The 14,470-nt window shown below is 37.2% G+C and overlaps 1 protein-coding gene across 1 annotated transcript; it reads left to right on the top strand.

The window, feature by feature from the left end:
* The first annotated feature begins 290 nt into the window (after positions 1 to 290).
* Positions 291 to 5,744, top strand: SLITRK1 (SLIT and NTRK like family member 1). The gene is made up of 2 exons (XM_015066043.3): positions 291 to 801; positions 1,301 to 5,744. The coding sequence occupies exon 2, from the start codon at positions 1,354 to 1,356 to the stop codon at positions 3,442 to 3,444; it is 2,091 nt and encodes a 696-aa protein (XP_014921529.1). The 5' UTR covers positions 291 to 801; positions 1,301 to 1,353; the 3' UTR covers positions 3,445 to 5,744.
* Positions 5,745 to 14,470: the final 8,726 nt, after the last annotated feature.

The following is a 14,470-nucleotide window of genomic DNA, read 5'->3' as shown; positions in this document are numbered from 1 at the left end:
TTAAAGCACCGATGAAAATGGCGTGCAGTATAATTACCTCAAATTGCTGTTCGCTTGACACCCTGACACTAATTTTATTCAAGCCATTGGGAAATAAATGTTTTAAAAGCACTCCTTTCCAAACGCTAGAGCCAGTGGGGGCTGTGAGGTCATTAAGGAAAGGAAAGGGTAAAGTTTTCAGCACGCAAAAAAGAATTAAATAATCCATTTAAAATAAGCGTGTATCTGGATCGACAGCCTTTAATGCCCACATTTTTAACGCTTGCCCTGTACGTGGATTGATTTTTTTTTTCCTTCAGCATTCCCTCACCAGATGGATTTTTGCTACTGCAGATCAGCAGAGGGTGTCAGATCTTTCAGAGTGCACCAGGCTGGAACAAGCAGAGCTTCTTAGCAACTCTCTTCTACCCCCTCCCCATTCTCGCGCTCTCTCCCTCCCTCAGACAACTCGCCCCCCGCCCTCCGCCCCCTCCACGTAATTCCGAAAGAGCAGAATAAAGAGGAGAAAAAGAAAAGAAGAGCTAGTAACCGAGAGCTGGAGCCCAGAAAAAACGGCTGAAGAGGACCGAAAGGGAGGAAAGGAAAAGGATGGACAGCCACAAAACGCAGCGATTGCGGAAATTTTCCAGCGCCATTGGCTCGGCAGCGTGAGTCCTTTCGGTCGGGCGTGATTTCAGCACCGGGGGGACTGGACAGCACCTCGGGGGGACTTCTGGGCAACCTGCAACCACAGCAAGAACTCCATCAGCCGCCTCAGCTACAGAAGCCGCCGAAAACCCTGCTTTGTATCAGAGAGGCAAGGTCAGTCCGACGCACAGCCATGCACAGGCAGTGCGCCTGTACTACGCTGCAAACCCTCTGCTTGTTTCTCTAACATGCACTTGCTTCTAATTACTAGCATTGTTCCCTTCCTGATTAGAGAGGACCACTAGATCAGATTCTGTAAGGGTGTATTTTTAATTTATATGTATATATTTAACTTCTTTTGGTAATTTTTAAAGGGTTGAGGGAGAGTGGGGTTATTTTTTCTACTTTTCTTTCCTTCTCTTTCTTCTTCTTCTTCTTTTTCTTCTTCTTCTTCTTCTTCTTCTTGTTTCTTTTTGTTTCTTTTTTGCTTGCCTTGCACTACGTGCCTGGATAGTTTGTGGATATAATTATTGACTGGCGCCTGGGTTGTTGCAGTGCGGGGGGGTTAGGGAGGAAGGAATCCACCCCCACCCCCCCAAACCCTTTTCTTCTCCTTCCCTGGGTTCGGACATTGGAGCACTAAATGAACTTGAATTGTGTCTGTGGCGAGCAGGATGGTCGCTGTTACTTTGTGATGAGATCGGGGATGAATTGCTCGCTTTAAAAATGCTGCTTTGGATTCTGTTGCTGGAGACGTCTCTTTGTTTTGCCGCTGGAAACGTTACAGGGGACGTTTGTAAAGAGAAGATCTGTTCCTGCAATGAGATAGAAGGGGACCTGCACGTAGACTGTGAAAAAAAGGGCTTTACAAGTCTGCAGCGTTTCACCGCCCCGACTTCCCAGTTTTACCATCTATTTCTGCATGGTAATTCCCTCACTCGACTTTTCCCTAATGAGTTTGCTAACTTTTATAATGCGGTTAGTTTGCACATGGAAAACAATGGCTTGCATGAAATCGTTCCTGGGGCTTTTCTGGGGCTGCAGCTGGTGAAAAGGCTGCACATCAACAACAACAAGATCAAATCTTTTCGAAAGCAGACTTTTCTGGGTCTGGACGATCTGGAATACCTCCAGGCCGATTTTAATTTATTACGGGATATAGACCCGGGGGCCTTCCAGGACTTGAACAAGCTGGAGGTACTCATTTTAAATGACAATCTCATCAGCACCCTACCTGCCAACGTGTTCCAGTATGTGCCCATCACCCACCTCGACCTCCGGGGAAACAGGCTGAAAACGCTGCCCTATGAGGAGGTCTTGGAGCAAATCCCTGGCATTGCTGAGATCCTGCTAGAGGATAACCCGTGGGACTGCACCTGTGATCTCCTCTCCCTGAAAGAATGGCTGGAAAACATTCCCAAAAATGCTCTGATCGGCCGAGTTGTCTGTGAAGCCCCCACCAGACTGCAGGGAAAAGACCTCAATGAAACCACAGAACAGGACTTGTGTCCTTTGAAAAACAGAGTGGATTCCAGTCTCCCGGCGCCCCCTGCCCAAGAAGAGACCTTCGCTCCTGGCCCCCTGCCAACTCCTTTCAAGACAAATGGGCAAGAGGATCATGCCACCCCAGGGTCTGCTCCAAACGGAGGTACAAAGATCCCAGGCAACTGGCAGATCAAAATAAGACCCACTGCTGCGATAGCGACCGGCGGCGCCAGAAACAAGCCCCAAACCAATGGCTTGCCTTGCCCTGGGGGCTGCAGCTGCGACCACATCCCAGGGTCGGGTTTAAAGATGAACTGCAACAACCGGAACGTCAGCAGCTTGGCTGATTTGAAGCCCAAGCTTTCCAATGTGCAGGAGCTTTTCCTTCGAGATAACAAGATACATAGCATCCGAAAATCGCACTTTGTGGATTACAAGAATCTCATTCTGTTAGACCTCGGCAACAACAACATTGCCACCGTAGAGAACAACACTTTTAAGAACCTTTTGGACCTCAGGTGGCTGTATATGGATAGCAATTACCTGGACACGCTGTCCCGGGAGAAATTCGCCGGGCTGCAAAACCTCGAGTACCTGAACGTGGAGTATAATGCAATCCAGCTCATCCTTCCTGGCACCTTCAATGCCATGCCCAAACTAAGGATCCTCATTCTCAACAACAACTTGCTGAGGTCCCTACCCGTGGACGTGTTCGCTGGGGTCTCGCTCTCTAAGCTCAGTCTGCACAACAATTATTTCATGTACCTTCCAGTGGCAGGGGTACTGGACCAGTTAACCTCCATCATCCAGATAGACCTGCATGGAAACCCTTGGGAGTGCTCCTGCACCATTGTGCCTTTTAAGCAATGGGCAGAACGCCTGGGTTCCGAAGTGCTGATGAGCGACCTCAAGTGTGAGACGCCGGTGAACTTCTTTAGGAAGGATTTCATGCTCCTCTCCAATGACGAGATCTGCCCCCAGCTGTACGCGAGGATCTCGCCCACGCTAACTTCGCACAGTAAAAACAGCACTGGGTTGGCGGAGACCGGGACGCACTCCAACTCCTATCTAGACACCAGCAGGGTGTCCATCTCGGTGTTGGTCCCGGGACTGCTGCTGGTGTTTGTCACCTCCGCCTTCACTGTAGTGGGCATGCTCGTGTTTATCCTGAGGAATAGAAAACGATCTAAGAGAAGGGACGCCAACTCCTCGGCGTCCGAAATTAATTCCCTACAGACAGTCTGTGACTCTTCCTACTGGCACAATGGGCCTTACAACGCAGATGGGGCCCACAGAGTATATGACTGTGGCTCCCACTCACTCTCAGACTAAGACCCCAACCCGGGTAGAGCAGGGGAGCAGGAAGGCGATGCGCCCCCTCCCCCCCCCCCCACCCCACCAATCCCCTACCCGGCTGGCATCCCAGGGGTCAGAGGAGCCCAGACCCAAGTCCAGCGCGCCCCAAGGCTTTATGGACATAAGTAAATAAATAACTGTGAACTCGCTCCGCTGAGAGGGTTTGACCCCTTAGCTCCCTTCTGGAAACAAAGAGCAGACTGTGGTGAGCTGGGAGAGCGCTGCCAAATCGCTCTTTGCAGCGAGCTCCTTTTGATAAAACCCAGCAGGGGCCCTGCTCGAAGAACTAGCCCTCTGCGTTGGGGCTGACCGGGATGTCTGCTGCGGTTCTATACATATATACGTGTACCCCACATCTATATAGAGAGATAGATATCTATTTTTCCCCCTGTGGATTAGCCCCGTGAGGAGGGGGGGCGTGATGGCTCCCTGTTGGCTATGCAGGGACGGGCAGTTGCACGAAGGCATGAATGTATTGTAAATAAATAACTTTGACTTCTGACAAAAAACAAAAAGTGCTGCATGGCTCGCATGGAATCCACGCGCTCCAGGGACGCTGCCCTCCTCGGCGACTGGAGACGGCGTCACGTTCACAGCACCCACCCTCTTACCTGATAAGTCCCATCGTATCAAACTTTCTATAAACAAAACACAGTATAATCAGAAAGTGCCATTTCACCATTATTTGTGATCGGTAGGCAGTTCAGAGCGTACGTACGTTTACTGTGAAAAAAAAAATGTAAAGGTTTTATTTAAGACATTTGCATGGCTAATCATCGGTCCATTTTATGAGTTAAAAATGTATTTTGTTGAGCGGAGTTTTTAGGGGTTGTTTTGGGTTCTTTCTTTTATTTTGATGGTGATGTTTTAATTTTTTTTTGAGGGGGAATATTTTTCTATACATATCCAATAATGCCTTTCATCTGAATGTAAAATAAGTACCCATGATTTCTATTATAGTATCAGTGTAATTATTAAAAAAAAAAAAGATTTTGAGGCAGTTAAGCATGACCAATTAATGTCATTCTAGTGCTTAGGCTGCGATCTTATGGTAGCAATTCTGTGCTGGTGTAAATCTTACTTATAAAGTAGGAAAAAAGAACCGAGGAAGCACGTGAAACTTACTAATTCTATTCGAGGATTTTATAATGGCATATTTTTTCAGTATTAAAGTGAAAATGTTTTCAACTCTGGGTCCTTACATTTTTCCAGCTTCATGTTTGCAACTGGTAAATTGGATTTGCGGTGGAAGGGACAGGGGAGGAGGACGGTTGGGGGTGGATCCCTTCTAGAACTACATCAAGGCTCTTTAAGCGTTTTACTTAGCTTTTCATCCTTTACGTAGCTCCCCTCCTCCTCCATCCGCACCCGGGCTTTTTCCAGCTCTCCCCAGTCTGTAAAGCAAGGTCTTCCCCAACACACCCTCCCTCCCTCCGCCCCTTTTTCCCCTTCTCCTTATGCGGCAGTGAATCCCTTTATTAATACTGGAAATCCCTCGCTGCTGCTTCTGCTGCTGCTGCACACACTGCAGATATATTAAGGATGTTAGTAGAGATTTGATTTAATTGACTCTGCCTAGATCGGTCTCATTAAACAGAGTGGAGATTTCATTGGTCAGCACTCTTCGATGAAAGACAGCCCTAATGACTGGCATTTGAGATGCTGCTGGCGTTTTGAATTCAACATCTGCTGAAAACGGTAAAACTAATTAGTGCCCACCCACCCTCCCCGCCCCAACAACTGCATACTGAAATTTGTTAAAGCACTCATCTTTATGAAAATCCATCATTATCCTAAAGAAGTGTTTCTCTCCCATCCGTTCGGATTTCTGGTTGTGGCCTAGTAATTAACAAGAAAAGCATTGAACTGTTTGAATTTTATGAGCCAGTGTAACCTGGCCTCAATCATATCCCTCTGGGATTTCTAAGCAGTCTATCAGCAGTTAAGGGACAAACAGCAAGCAAAACTACACATATTGATGGGGGTCTGCATTCCACCACATATCCACCTTGGAGAAGTGTATTAAAAGACTGCAGACCACAGATTAAAAAAAGAAAAAAAAATATATATATATATATATATATATATTTGATTATATATATATACATATATATGATTGTAAATCAGCTAATGAAAACTCCCAGAGCAGTAGTAGTAAGATTTGCCTTCTAGAGCTCATATTCTAAAGAGAAGTAATTTCCCAGAACAGTGATGTTCTAGAGTATGTATTATTTATTTTAACAGTTTTTAAATAAAATCTTTATTATAAACTATGACTATACCTAAGGCCATTCATCATTTTCTCTCTTGATTCTTTTGTTTGTGGACTGCATTTCATAGTGATGAAATTGTAACCTACTATCCTCTGACAAATATTATGGGCTGTTTATTTATTTATTTTTTTCTTATGAAGGACTGAATTCTTTTTTTGGAGAGTACAACTGGGTTCCCTGTAAGCAATCAATAGATTTATTTGTAATGGAAAAGTTGGAGAGGAGGGGAAGAGTCGTATACTCAGCAATATTATGACCTTAAATGTAGATATTCTACATCTCTGGTGGGAAGTGATATTAAAAGATACCTAGTGAAGCATGATAGTAATGTTTAAAACTAATACATGATTAGTCTAAGTCAGGAAACTAGAACTTCTAGAAGGTCTTCACTGGGGCAAGAACTGTTGTTCATACTAATTAAAAATAAATTACAATATAGAGGCCAAAGTTTAAAGAGTAAACTTAGTTTTTAAATACTGCTTTAACATCTTTGAGTGAGCCAGCCATGTGCTAAATAGTTTACATAATTATTTAATTTAACCCTCACAAATATATTTGACAAATATTGTGATAATGTATCACAATATTGCTATTTCCATTATACTGATGAGAAAATTGAGGAGAGTAAGCGATAACTCAGATCATAACTGGTAGATACTGAAGTGGTATTTAAACTCAATTTTCTTTGCCCTACCAAACCTCGTTGTTTGAATGGAATGGTCATATATATTTAGCAGGATAAACTCTTAAAGAAGAGTATCCTTAAAAAATACACAGAGCTGTAGAAATACTTTATAACAAGTCAAAAACCCAAGTTGTATCTTCTTAATTGAGTATGTATAGGTAGCTCTTTATATTTCCAATATGCCTTGCAGCAAAAGAAAATTGCCCTACATTTAGAGGAGATAACTTTAGTGTGTTCTCCAAGAATGTATGAAAAGGCAACATAAAAGAAAAAAGATGAATTGCTATATGCATTTATCAATTATACAAATTAAAATCATTAAATTTTCTATTTATTGGTTCTAAAAATATTAGAATTATCAAATATTTTAATAAACACTAATATATGTTAAAAATCCATGTAGAAAAGGTATTCAATGATTTAATGTAAAAGAACATTCATTATTTACAGAATTTTTTATTTTGATAAAGTATCTCTATTGCAATTATATATATAAGCTAATATATAACCATATATGTTCATTTTGGTTTAAGGTAATATATATTATGTATTAGTTTAGTTTTCAGGATACATAATACATATGGTCTTAGCACATAACTTTCATTTACAAGTGCCTACCTTATTGTTGTTGCCTTTATGTAAAATGTTCATATAACTAGCTGCCATGTGAATTAGTTTAGATATCTTGTTTCCAATTAAATCATATTTAATTCATCAAAGTAAGAGATTTTAGTTATGCCAGATGGAAAAGGAGGAAAAAAGGAGGTATGTTGTTTAGTTCCATTGCTTTAAAGAAAGTAGTAGCTTCTGTGGTTGCTGCTGTAACTAAGAATATCCTAGAATTTAAGTTGTTGCCATAGAAATTTATTGTTTAACCATTTTTACATGTTTACTCAGAGGAAGCTGGAATAGCTGATCTAACATTAGCATAACAGGATTCTCTTTCTTAATAGTTTTTATGTCAGATGTAATTAGAATTATCAGGCATTTTAATGTGTTAAAAATTATATTGGTAATTCCAAGGACAGTTTGTTAATTTAGCTTTTTCCAGGTTGCTAATAAGTGTTATTTGGTATGTACAGAGAGGTGGATAAATTTGCAAGGGTGAACACAGGAAGTGTGTGTTTTTAATGTGTTGGTAGAATATTAAGTAGAGTGGTTTCTAATTCAGCTCTTTTGCTAGCTAATTTATAAATACTATTTTTTTAATATGTAAGCTTATTTGAAGAAAAATGGAAATATAAACTGTGATTAAGATTTCATTTTAGTAGGTATTATTCAAATGCAACATATTATTTAATTCATAAAACATAAACTCTCTATGGTATCAGTAGATATAACAAATGTATACTCAAGATTTTTAATGTATAGGATTTGCTTCAGTTTGGCCCTGAACCATAAAAATAAGAAGACTAAAAATAAATTTTTCATATAATCCCCTGACATTTTCTTCTTCCTAAAAATTTACCAAAAATATTATTATTGTTGTTATAAAAAGTAATACACAGGACATTCAGGACTTTCTTCTTGGTATCAAAACTTAAAGATATAGCACTAAATGGTTCCATGAAAACACATGTTAAAAACAGAGCAATCCTGAAATCTGAACCAGTATTGACTCTGCTGTAACCCAAAATTGCTGTCAAAAAAATTGAATCATTAAGAAAAAGAAAAACAGATTAAGTATTTAGAACTAAAATTTTATAATGAAATGAACGACTGAAGAAATCATCTTTGATTATTGAAGCCCAATATAACTCTTTGGCCTCAATTGACCAGCAATTACAGTATATGGCTTAGACCTCAATTATCTAATTAATTACTCTTTCCCATCCATTTATTTGTGATATGCTATATCACATACTTGAAATATAATTATATTTCCAACTTGAACTTTGCCTGAGGTTTGCAAGAAAAGAATTATCTAATAGTTTAAAGAATTTTGAATGAGTAAGAACCTAAATATTCAATTGGCAACATTAATTGGGCAATTGCTACATGAAAAATACTGGGAAAACTCTTTTGGGAAAAGAGAATAAGGCATTTCTCACCTCAAGGAGTTTACAACCTACAAAGCAAAACTATATCCATCCTTGTAATTGTAGAATGGTACACCATTGGCAATTCTTAGAATACTACTAGAAAATTTTGTGTTTCTTTCTTTGAAGTAGTTTAGGTTTTTAGCCATTTGGAAAAGTGCAATGGTCACATCAGCTTTATTAGTTGTTATGCAAATAGTTGAAAATCTTAAAATGATATTTTTAAATGAAAGCAGTACTTTAATTATCCGCTAGTTTTATATCTTTTTCTGTAAAATGGGAATAATGTCTGCAATTTTGTAACTTCAGTTACGAGTTTTTTATCTAATCACTCTAAAAAGAAACAAAGTGATTTTACCATAAGTGAATGATCATTTTTTAATTTTAATTGTTTGAGAAATCAAATAAGTTTAGGAAATTTAATAAGGTATGTTATGATATCATAAGAATTTCAGAATAGTTGTCCTTGGTTCTTAGCTTTGATTTGTGTTGTTTACATACATAAAATAGATTAGTCACTTTAATAAAATATTAATATTCTTTTATAATTGTGCTGTAAAGCTAATAATCCCATAGCTATGTGTTGTTTACTGAAAGCTAATATTCAGTTACTTAGTAGTATAGTCCAAAGGTTTAACATGCAGGAAGCAGTAAGCAAAATCATACATTTACTTGCTTCTATGCCTTATTCCCTTTGTTTCTAATTCCATTTCATTTCTTGGCAGAAGAATACAGGAAGGAAACATGTTTAGCTGCAGCATATCGATAGAAAAAGTCAATATATAGTGAAAAATGAGAAGTGCCTCAAATATAGATGATAAATGGCTAATCCATACTGCTATCAGAGAAGCAGTCTGTGCCTCCCAGGAAAGGGAGATGAGTGTAAAGGGCCACTGTTACCATAAACAATAATAGCTCTTACCAGACTCTGTGATATTTATTGTATACTTTCCTCTTTTAAGTCAAGATCTTTTTAACGTTTTTGAACTGTACATGATATGAGAAAGTAATGCTCATTATTATAATAGCAATATGATTTGAATATTAATATATATATTATATATATAATATATATATACACACACAAAGAACTTTGTACCACTGCCATAAAATAATAAGATTGCAAAATGTGAATGAATTTAAAACAATGTCATTGCCTATACACTATAGTAGAATCCACATGTTTTAGTTCAGGCATTTTTATTTATTAAAATAATTTTTATAGTTACAAGTAATCTTACGTGACTAAATTATTATATCCAAAATATTTTGTTGTATAATATATGAAATGGTATCATATAATAATCATTTGCTAATTTCTGTTCAGTTACATAATTTCTATAGCTAATCTGATTCAGTTCTGAGTCCAGTTAACTTTATCTAATTGGATATATTTAGCACCAGTTTGTATTTTGGTAGCTTATACAGAATATGGTTAAGTACCATTTGTCATCACGGAATTGTAAATTAATGTTAGTGAACTTTTCAGGGTTCCTAAATAATGAATCTAAATTAGTTTATTTCATTATCAGATAAATCTAAAGAAATGAAATTACACAGCAAAGGGTTTAATGCTGTTAATCCCTCTGTTTCCTGAATGAGTAAATGTTTTCTGGTGTCGTAATATATGCTTTAGTGAGAGTTTATTATTATTAGTAGTAGTAGTAGTAGTATTGGAGTCAGAAAGTGTTATATTTTGTTATTTTTCAGCAAAACTTTGGTTTTATGACGTTTGTATTTTTCACTAGAATGGTCATTTCTTTAACAATCGAATTTCATGTCACAGATGGTATTTGGTATAATTAGACATTAAGACATAACAAGCAGGGTGTTCCAGGAGGGTATTACATCTTATGGTGTAATGTTATGAGGAATAAGACTTGGAGCCAAGAAACTAACAGCTGGAAGCAGCAATATTCCCCAAGAAATGAATTACATGGAATGTCATGTTACTATTACAACTTAAAATTTATAACATCAAATTAAGAGGAAAGTCAGATCAGAGCCCTTTTGAACATTATTTGCATAAGTGTGACATCACTTTTGGCTAGCCCAAAACTATTTATACCACAAGTTTTTTATTAACATAGAACATGTTTTCCAGCATTTTTACATGGATAGCTAATATGGTGCCTGTTAGATTTCCATCTCTGAAAGCCCAATTTACACACTTGATGAGTAATCAAATGAACAAATTGGAAACGTTATTTTCTTTTATAAATTCAGGGTTTTTTTGTTCATAATATCTTAAGCTAGTATGACATATATAAAGAAGAGTAATTTCAGTCCTTATTTTGCTGGTTTTTAAACCATGACTGAGAAATATTTTGACCACGGCCTTTATAATAGTGTATTCGTCAAGACTAACACAATTGTTTAAGGAGGCAACATTGCATTGGTGTTGGGGAGATACATCTTAATCATGACAAATTCAGAAAACAAAAGCAAAAACAAAAAAAGAAAAACAACTATGGATGATGGAAATTTTACTTTGATTGATTCAACATGTATTTCATGTATTCATCTGATTACCAGCTATATGACAGGTACTTACGCAGAGGATCTAAATCTAAAGGAAACAGACTAGATTTCTGCTCACTTGAATTTACATTCTATAGGGTATTACAGAAAACAAAACAAGAAAAGCAGTTAAGATAAATTTGAATAATGAAGAGTCATGAATGAAATGAAGTAGGAAAGGGGCTGATGATCTCTTTTCTTTAGGATGATCATGAAAGTTCTATCTGAGATAATGCATGAACTGAGTGAAAATGGTAACAGACAATCATTTGAAGATTTGGAGCTGAGAGATCCTGGCAAATAAAACATCAAGTACAAAATATCCTGATTTTAAAATGTGCATGGAATGTTTGAGGACTAGAAAGAAGACTAGAATGGCTGGTATCTGACCACAGACAGAGCTGAAACTGGAGAGACAGAAAATGGATAATGCCTTATAAGCCATAGCAAAGTATTTGGATTTTAAGTATAACAGAGAGTTTTAAGCAGCCAAGTGTTATGATTCAAGCGGTATATTTAAATATCCATTTTGACTTGTTTAGTGAGAATGAATTATACGAAGGCAAAGAGCTGCTGTTGGAGTTTGGGATAAACATGATGATATCTTGTACAATAGAGGCAGGAGGGGAGATGGACAGAAGTGGACAGCTGGGGGGTATCTTTTGGTGTCAACAGAACTCCATATTGGAGCAGACATTAGTGAAGGTAGAAAAAATACTTGTACGTGAGTGTGTGTGTGTGCATGTGTGAGTGTGTGTGTGTTTTCTTTTTCAAACGATTTGATGGTGGTATCTTTTATTGAGAAGGGAAATCTGGAGGAAGCAAGTATTAGGTGTCAGAGCTGGATTTGGAACATGATAACTTTGAGATGCCTATTTACATATTCCAGGTACGTTGTTGGATATGGGACTATGGAGTTCTGGAGTAGTTTAGGGAGAAAATACAGACTTGGAATTCATCATTAGTCTTTTATTGACTCCATTTTATAGAATTAAAACCTAAGCCCATGGTTGTGTTTAACCAGAATATATAATCTATATTCAGGGAAGATTTACTCAAAATTGAGTATAAAGTTGATTTTAGAGACAACTGATGTGGGAAAGTTATGGAATATTATATCTTTAATATTTGTACATTTTCCCTCAAACCAGAAGACAATACATAAAACCTAGCAAAATATTCACTTATGAAAATCAATTGAAAACAGGAGAAAAATAGTCTGGAAAAGGATACAAACAACTTGTGACCTAATTGTACAATGTAAACTTCAAATTGAAATGCTTCAGGTCTTTGCTTTAATAAGCATATTTCTGAATAAGAAAGTAGCAACTAATCATATCCATTTTCAGTTACAAAAGGATTTTTTTTCTTTTCCTCCAAGAGAAAATATTTCTGAAAAAGGAAGATTAGCTTTCATAATCAATAATAAGACAAAAATGAAGATTGGGCTATTCTTACTTGGTAGTCAAAGGTTGGACTCCACTTAGGAAGGTTTCCTTTTTACCCTTACTTTTGGGCAACTCGATGATCAGATTATCTCTGAAAACCTCCCACAACACATTTGGCATTTAGTCCAACCCTTGAAGAGACAGCACAATAAAATATATTTCATGTTTTCCTCATAGAACAATTTGTCCACATGTACCATTCAGCTCACCATCAGTAACTGTCTCTAATTCTTAACCCTCTAAGTGGAATTGAACTTAATTTTCTAAGTGAATTGTAATAACCTTTCATTTAATGTAGTCCTGCTGTAATTCAAATATTCATTTTAGACATTGTACAAGGATAGTTTCCCCCTCATCAGAAGGCTTTTAGTAGCTTCAGTTCTTTCTGTGTAGGTGTGATGCCATGTCGTAAATACTCAGTTTATTTTCAAAAGGAAAGTTAAAAGCTGACTGAGAGCTCTGCTTAGATTCTCATAACATGCCCTTACGGTGCTACAGAGTTCAAAGTCTTTGGGATCATTTATGGGGTCAACAACAATGAACCTACAGTCAGAAGCTCTGGATTCTGCATTAAGTCATTCTCTAACTAGCTCTGTGATCTTAGGCAAGACTCTTAATTCATCCCTGAAATGAGACTGCTGGACTGGAATAAAGAAATCAAAAAACTTTTTCTGTAATGGTCCTAATAATAAGTATTTTAGGCTTTGTGGACTAAGATGCAAATCTAGGACATTATAGACATATTATATATTAAATATGTGTGTGTATTACATATTATATATATGTGTGTGTATATATATATTAAAACAAGAGAGGAAACAAATTTCCAAAAGTATGTGTTGACAAAATTTAAAACTTTCTTCACACACGGAAATTTGAATTTTATATAATTTTTATATGTTATAAATACCATTTTTTTCAACTACTTAAGAATGTAAAAACATCACAAGTGGCATAAAAACAGAAAGCAGAACTGATCTGGCCTATGGAAGGTAGTTTTTGAATTCCTGAACCAGATTAGCTCTAAATTCCTCTAATAAAGCTCAAATAAAGTTTTTATTATATAGTCATTATAATAGCTCCAATTGTTTTGCTCTATGAAAATTGTGTAAGATTTTCAAAATTATACAGGGCTTTTGTCTAACTGTTTTTTTCCATTCAGTGTTTTATGTTTTAAAGTATGTCAGGGAATGTCATCAATTTATAATTATAAATGTGTATAAAATAGGCCAGGGATAGGGGCACTTGGGTGGCTCAGTTGGTTAAGCATCCGACTTCAACTCAGGTCATGTTTTCGCCATTCATGGTTTGAGCCCTGCGTTGGGCTCTGTGCTGACAGCTTGGAGCCTGCTTCCAATTCTGTGTCTCCTTTTCTCTCTGACCCTCCCCCGCTCATATTCTTACTTTCTCTCTCAAAAATAAATACACATTTAAAAAATTTAAAAAAAAAACAGTAGTCCAGGGATAAAATAATGTCTGAAGAGGACTGACAATAAACTAATCGTGTTTGATCAAGAATTATTAGAGTGGTTAAGAGTCCCATCTCTAGAATTAGACTGTATCAATTCTAATCCTAGCTCTGGCTAGCTGTGTGAACTTGACCAAGTTATTAACCTTATGGCTCCTCGATTTTCTCACTTGTAAAATGTAAATGACAATGTTAGTGCCTACTTCATAGCAGTGCCGTGAATATTAAATGTGTTAATACAGTTAAAGTGCTTAAAAGAAGTTTTGATACATTAGGAACTTTCAGAAAGCATTAGCTATTAATCATGATTCTCTATTGCATAAATAATTTTACATAATCCTCAAAACAATTACAACTAGTAGGTCAGTTTTGAAAATCACTATTTTTCAAATAGAGAATCTGAGGATTAGAAAGCAACTTGCCTGGGAGAATACTGCTCAGTGCAGAGCCAAAATGCAAAGCCAGATCAGAGGGACTTTAAAACAAATGCATTTTAACTGCACAACTGGGTATTTGATGAGAAATTATCAGTGTCTATCCAATCCAATCTCCTGTTGCATTTTTCTGAC

The sequence above is a fragment of the Acinonyx jubatus genome, chromosome A1 (genome assembly GCF_027475565.1).
Source record: "Acinonyx jubatus isolate Ajub_Pintada_27869175 chromosome A1, VMU_Ajub_asm_v1.0, whole genome shotgun sequence".
Taxonomy (NCBI): Eukaryota; Metazoa; Chordata; class Mammalia; order Carnivora; family Felidae; genus Acinonyx; species Acinonyx jubatus.
This window is presented reverse-complemented; position numbering and strand designations above follow the sequence as displayed.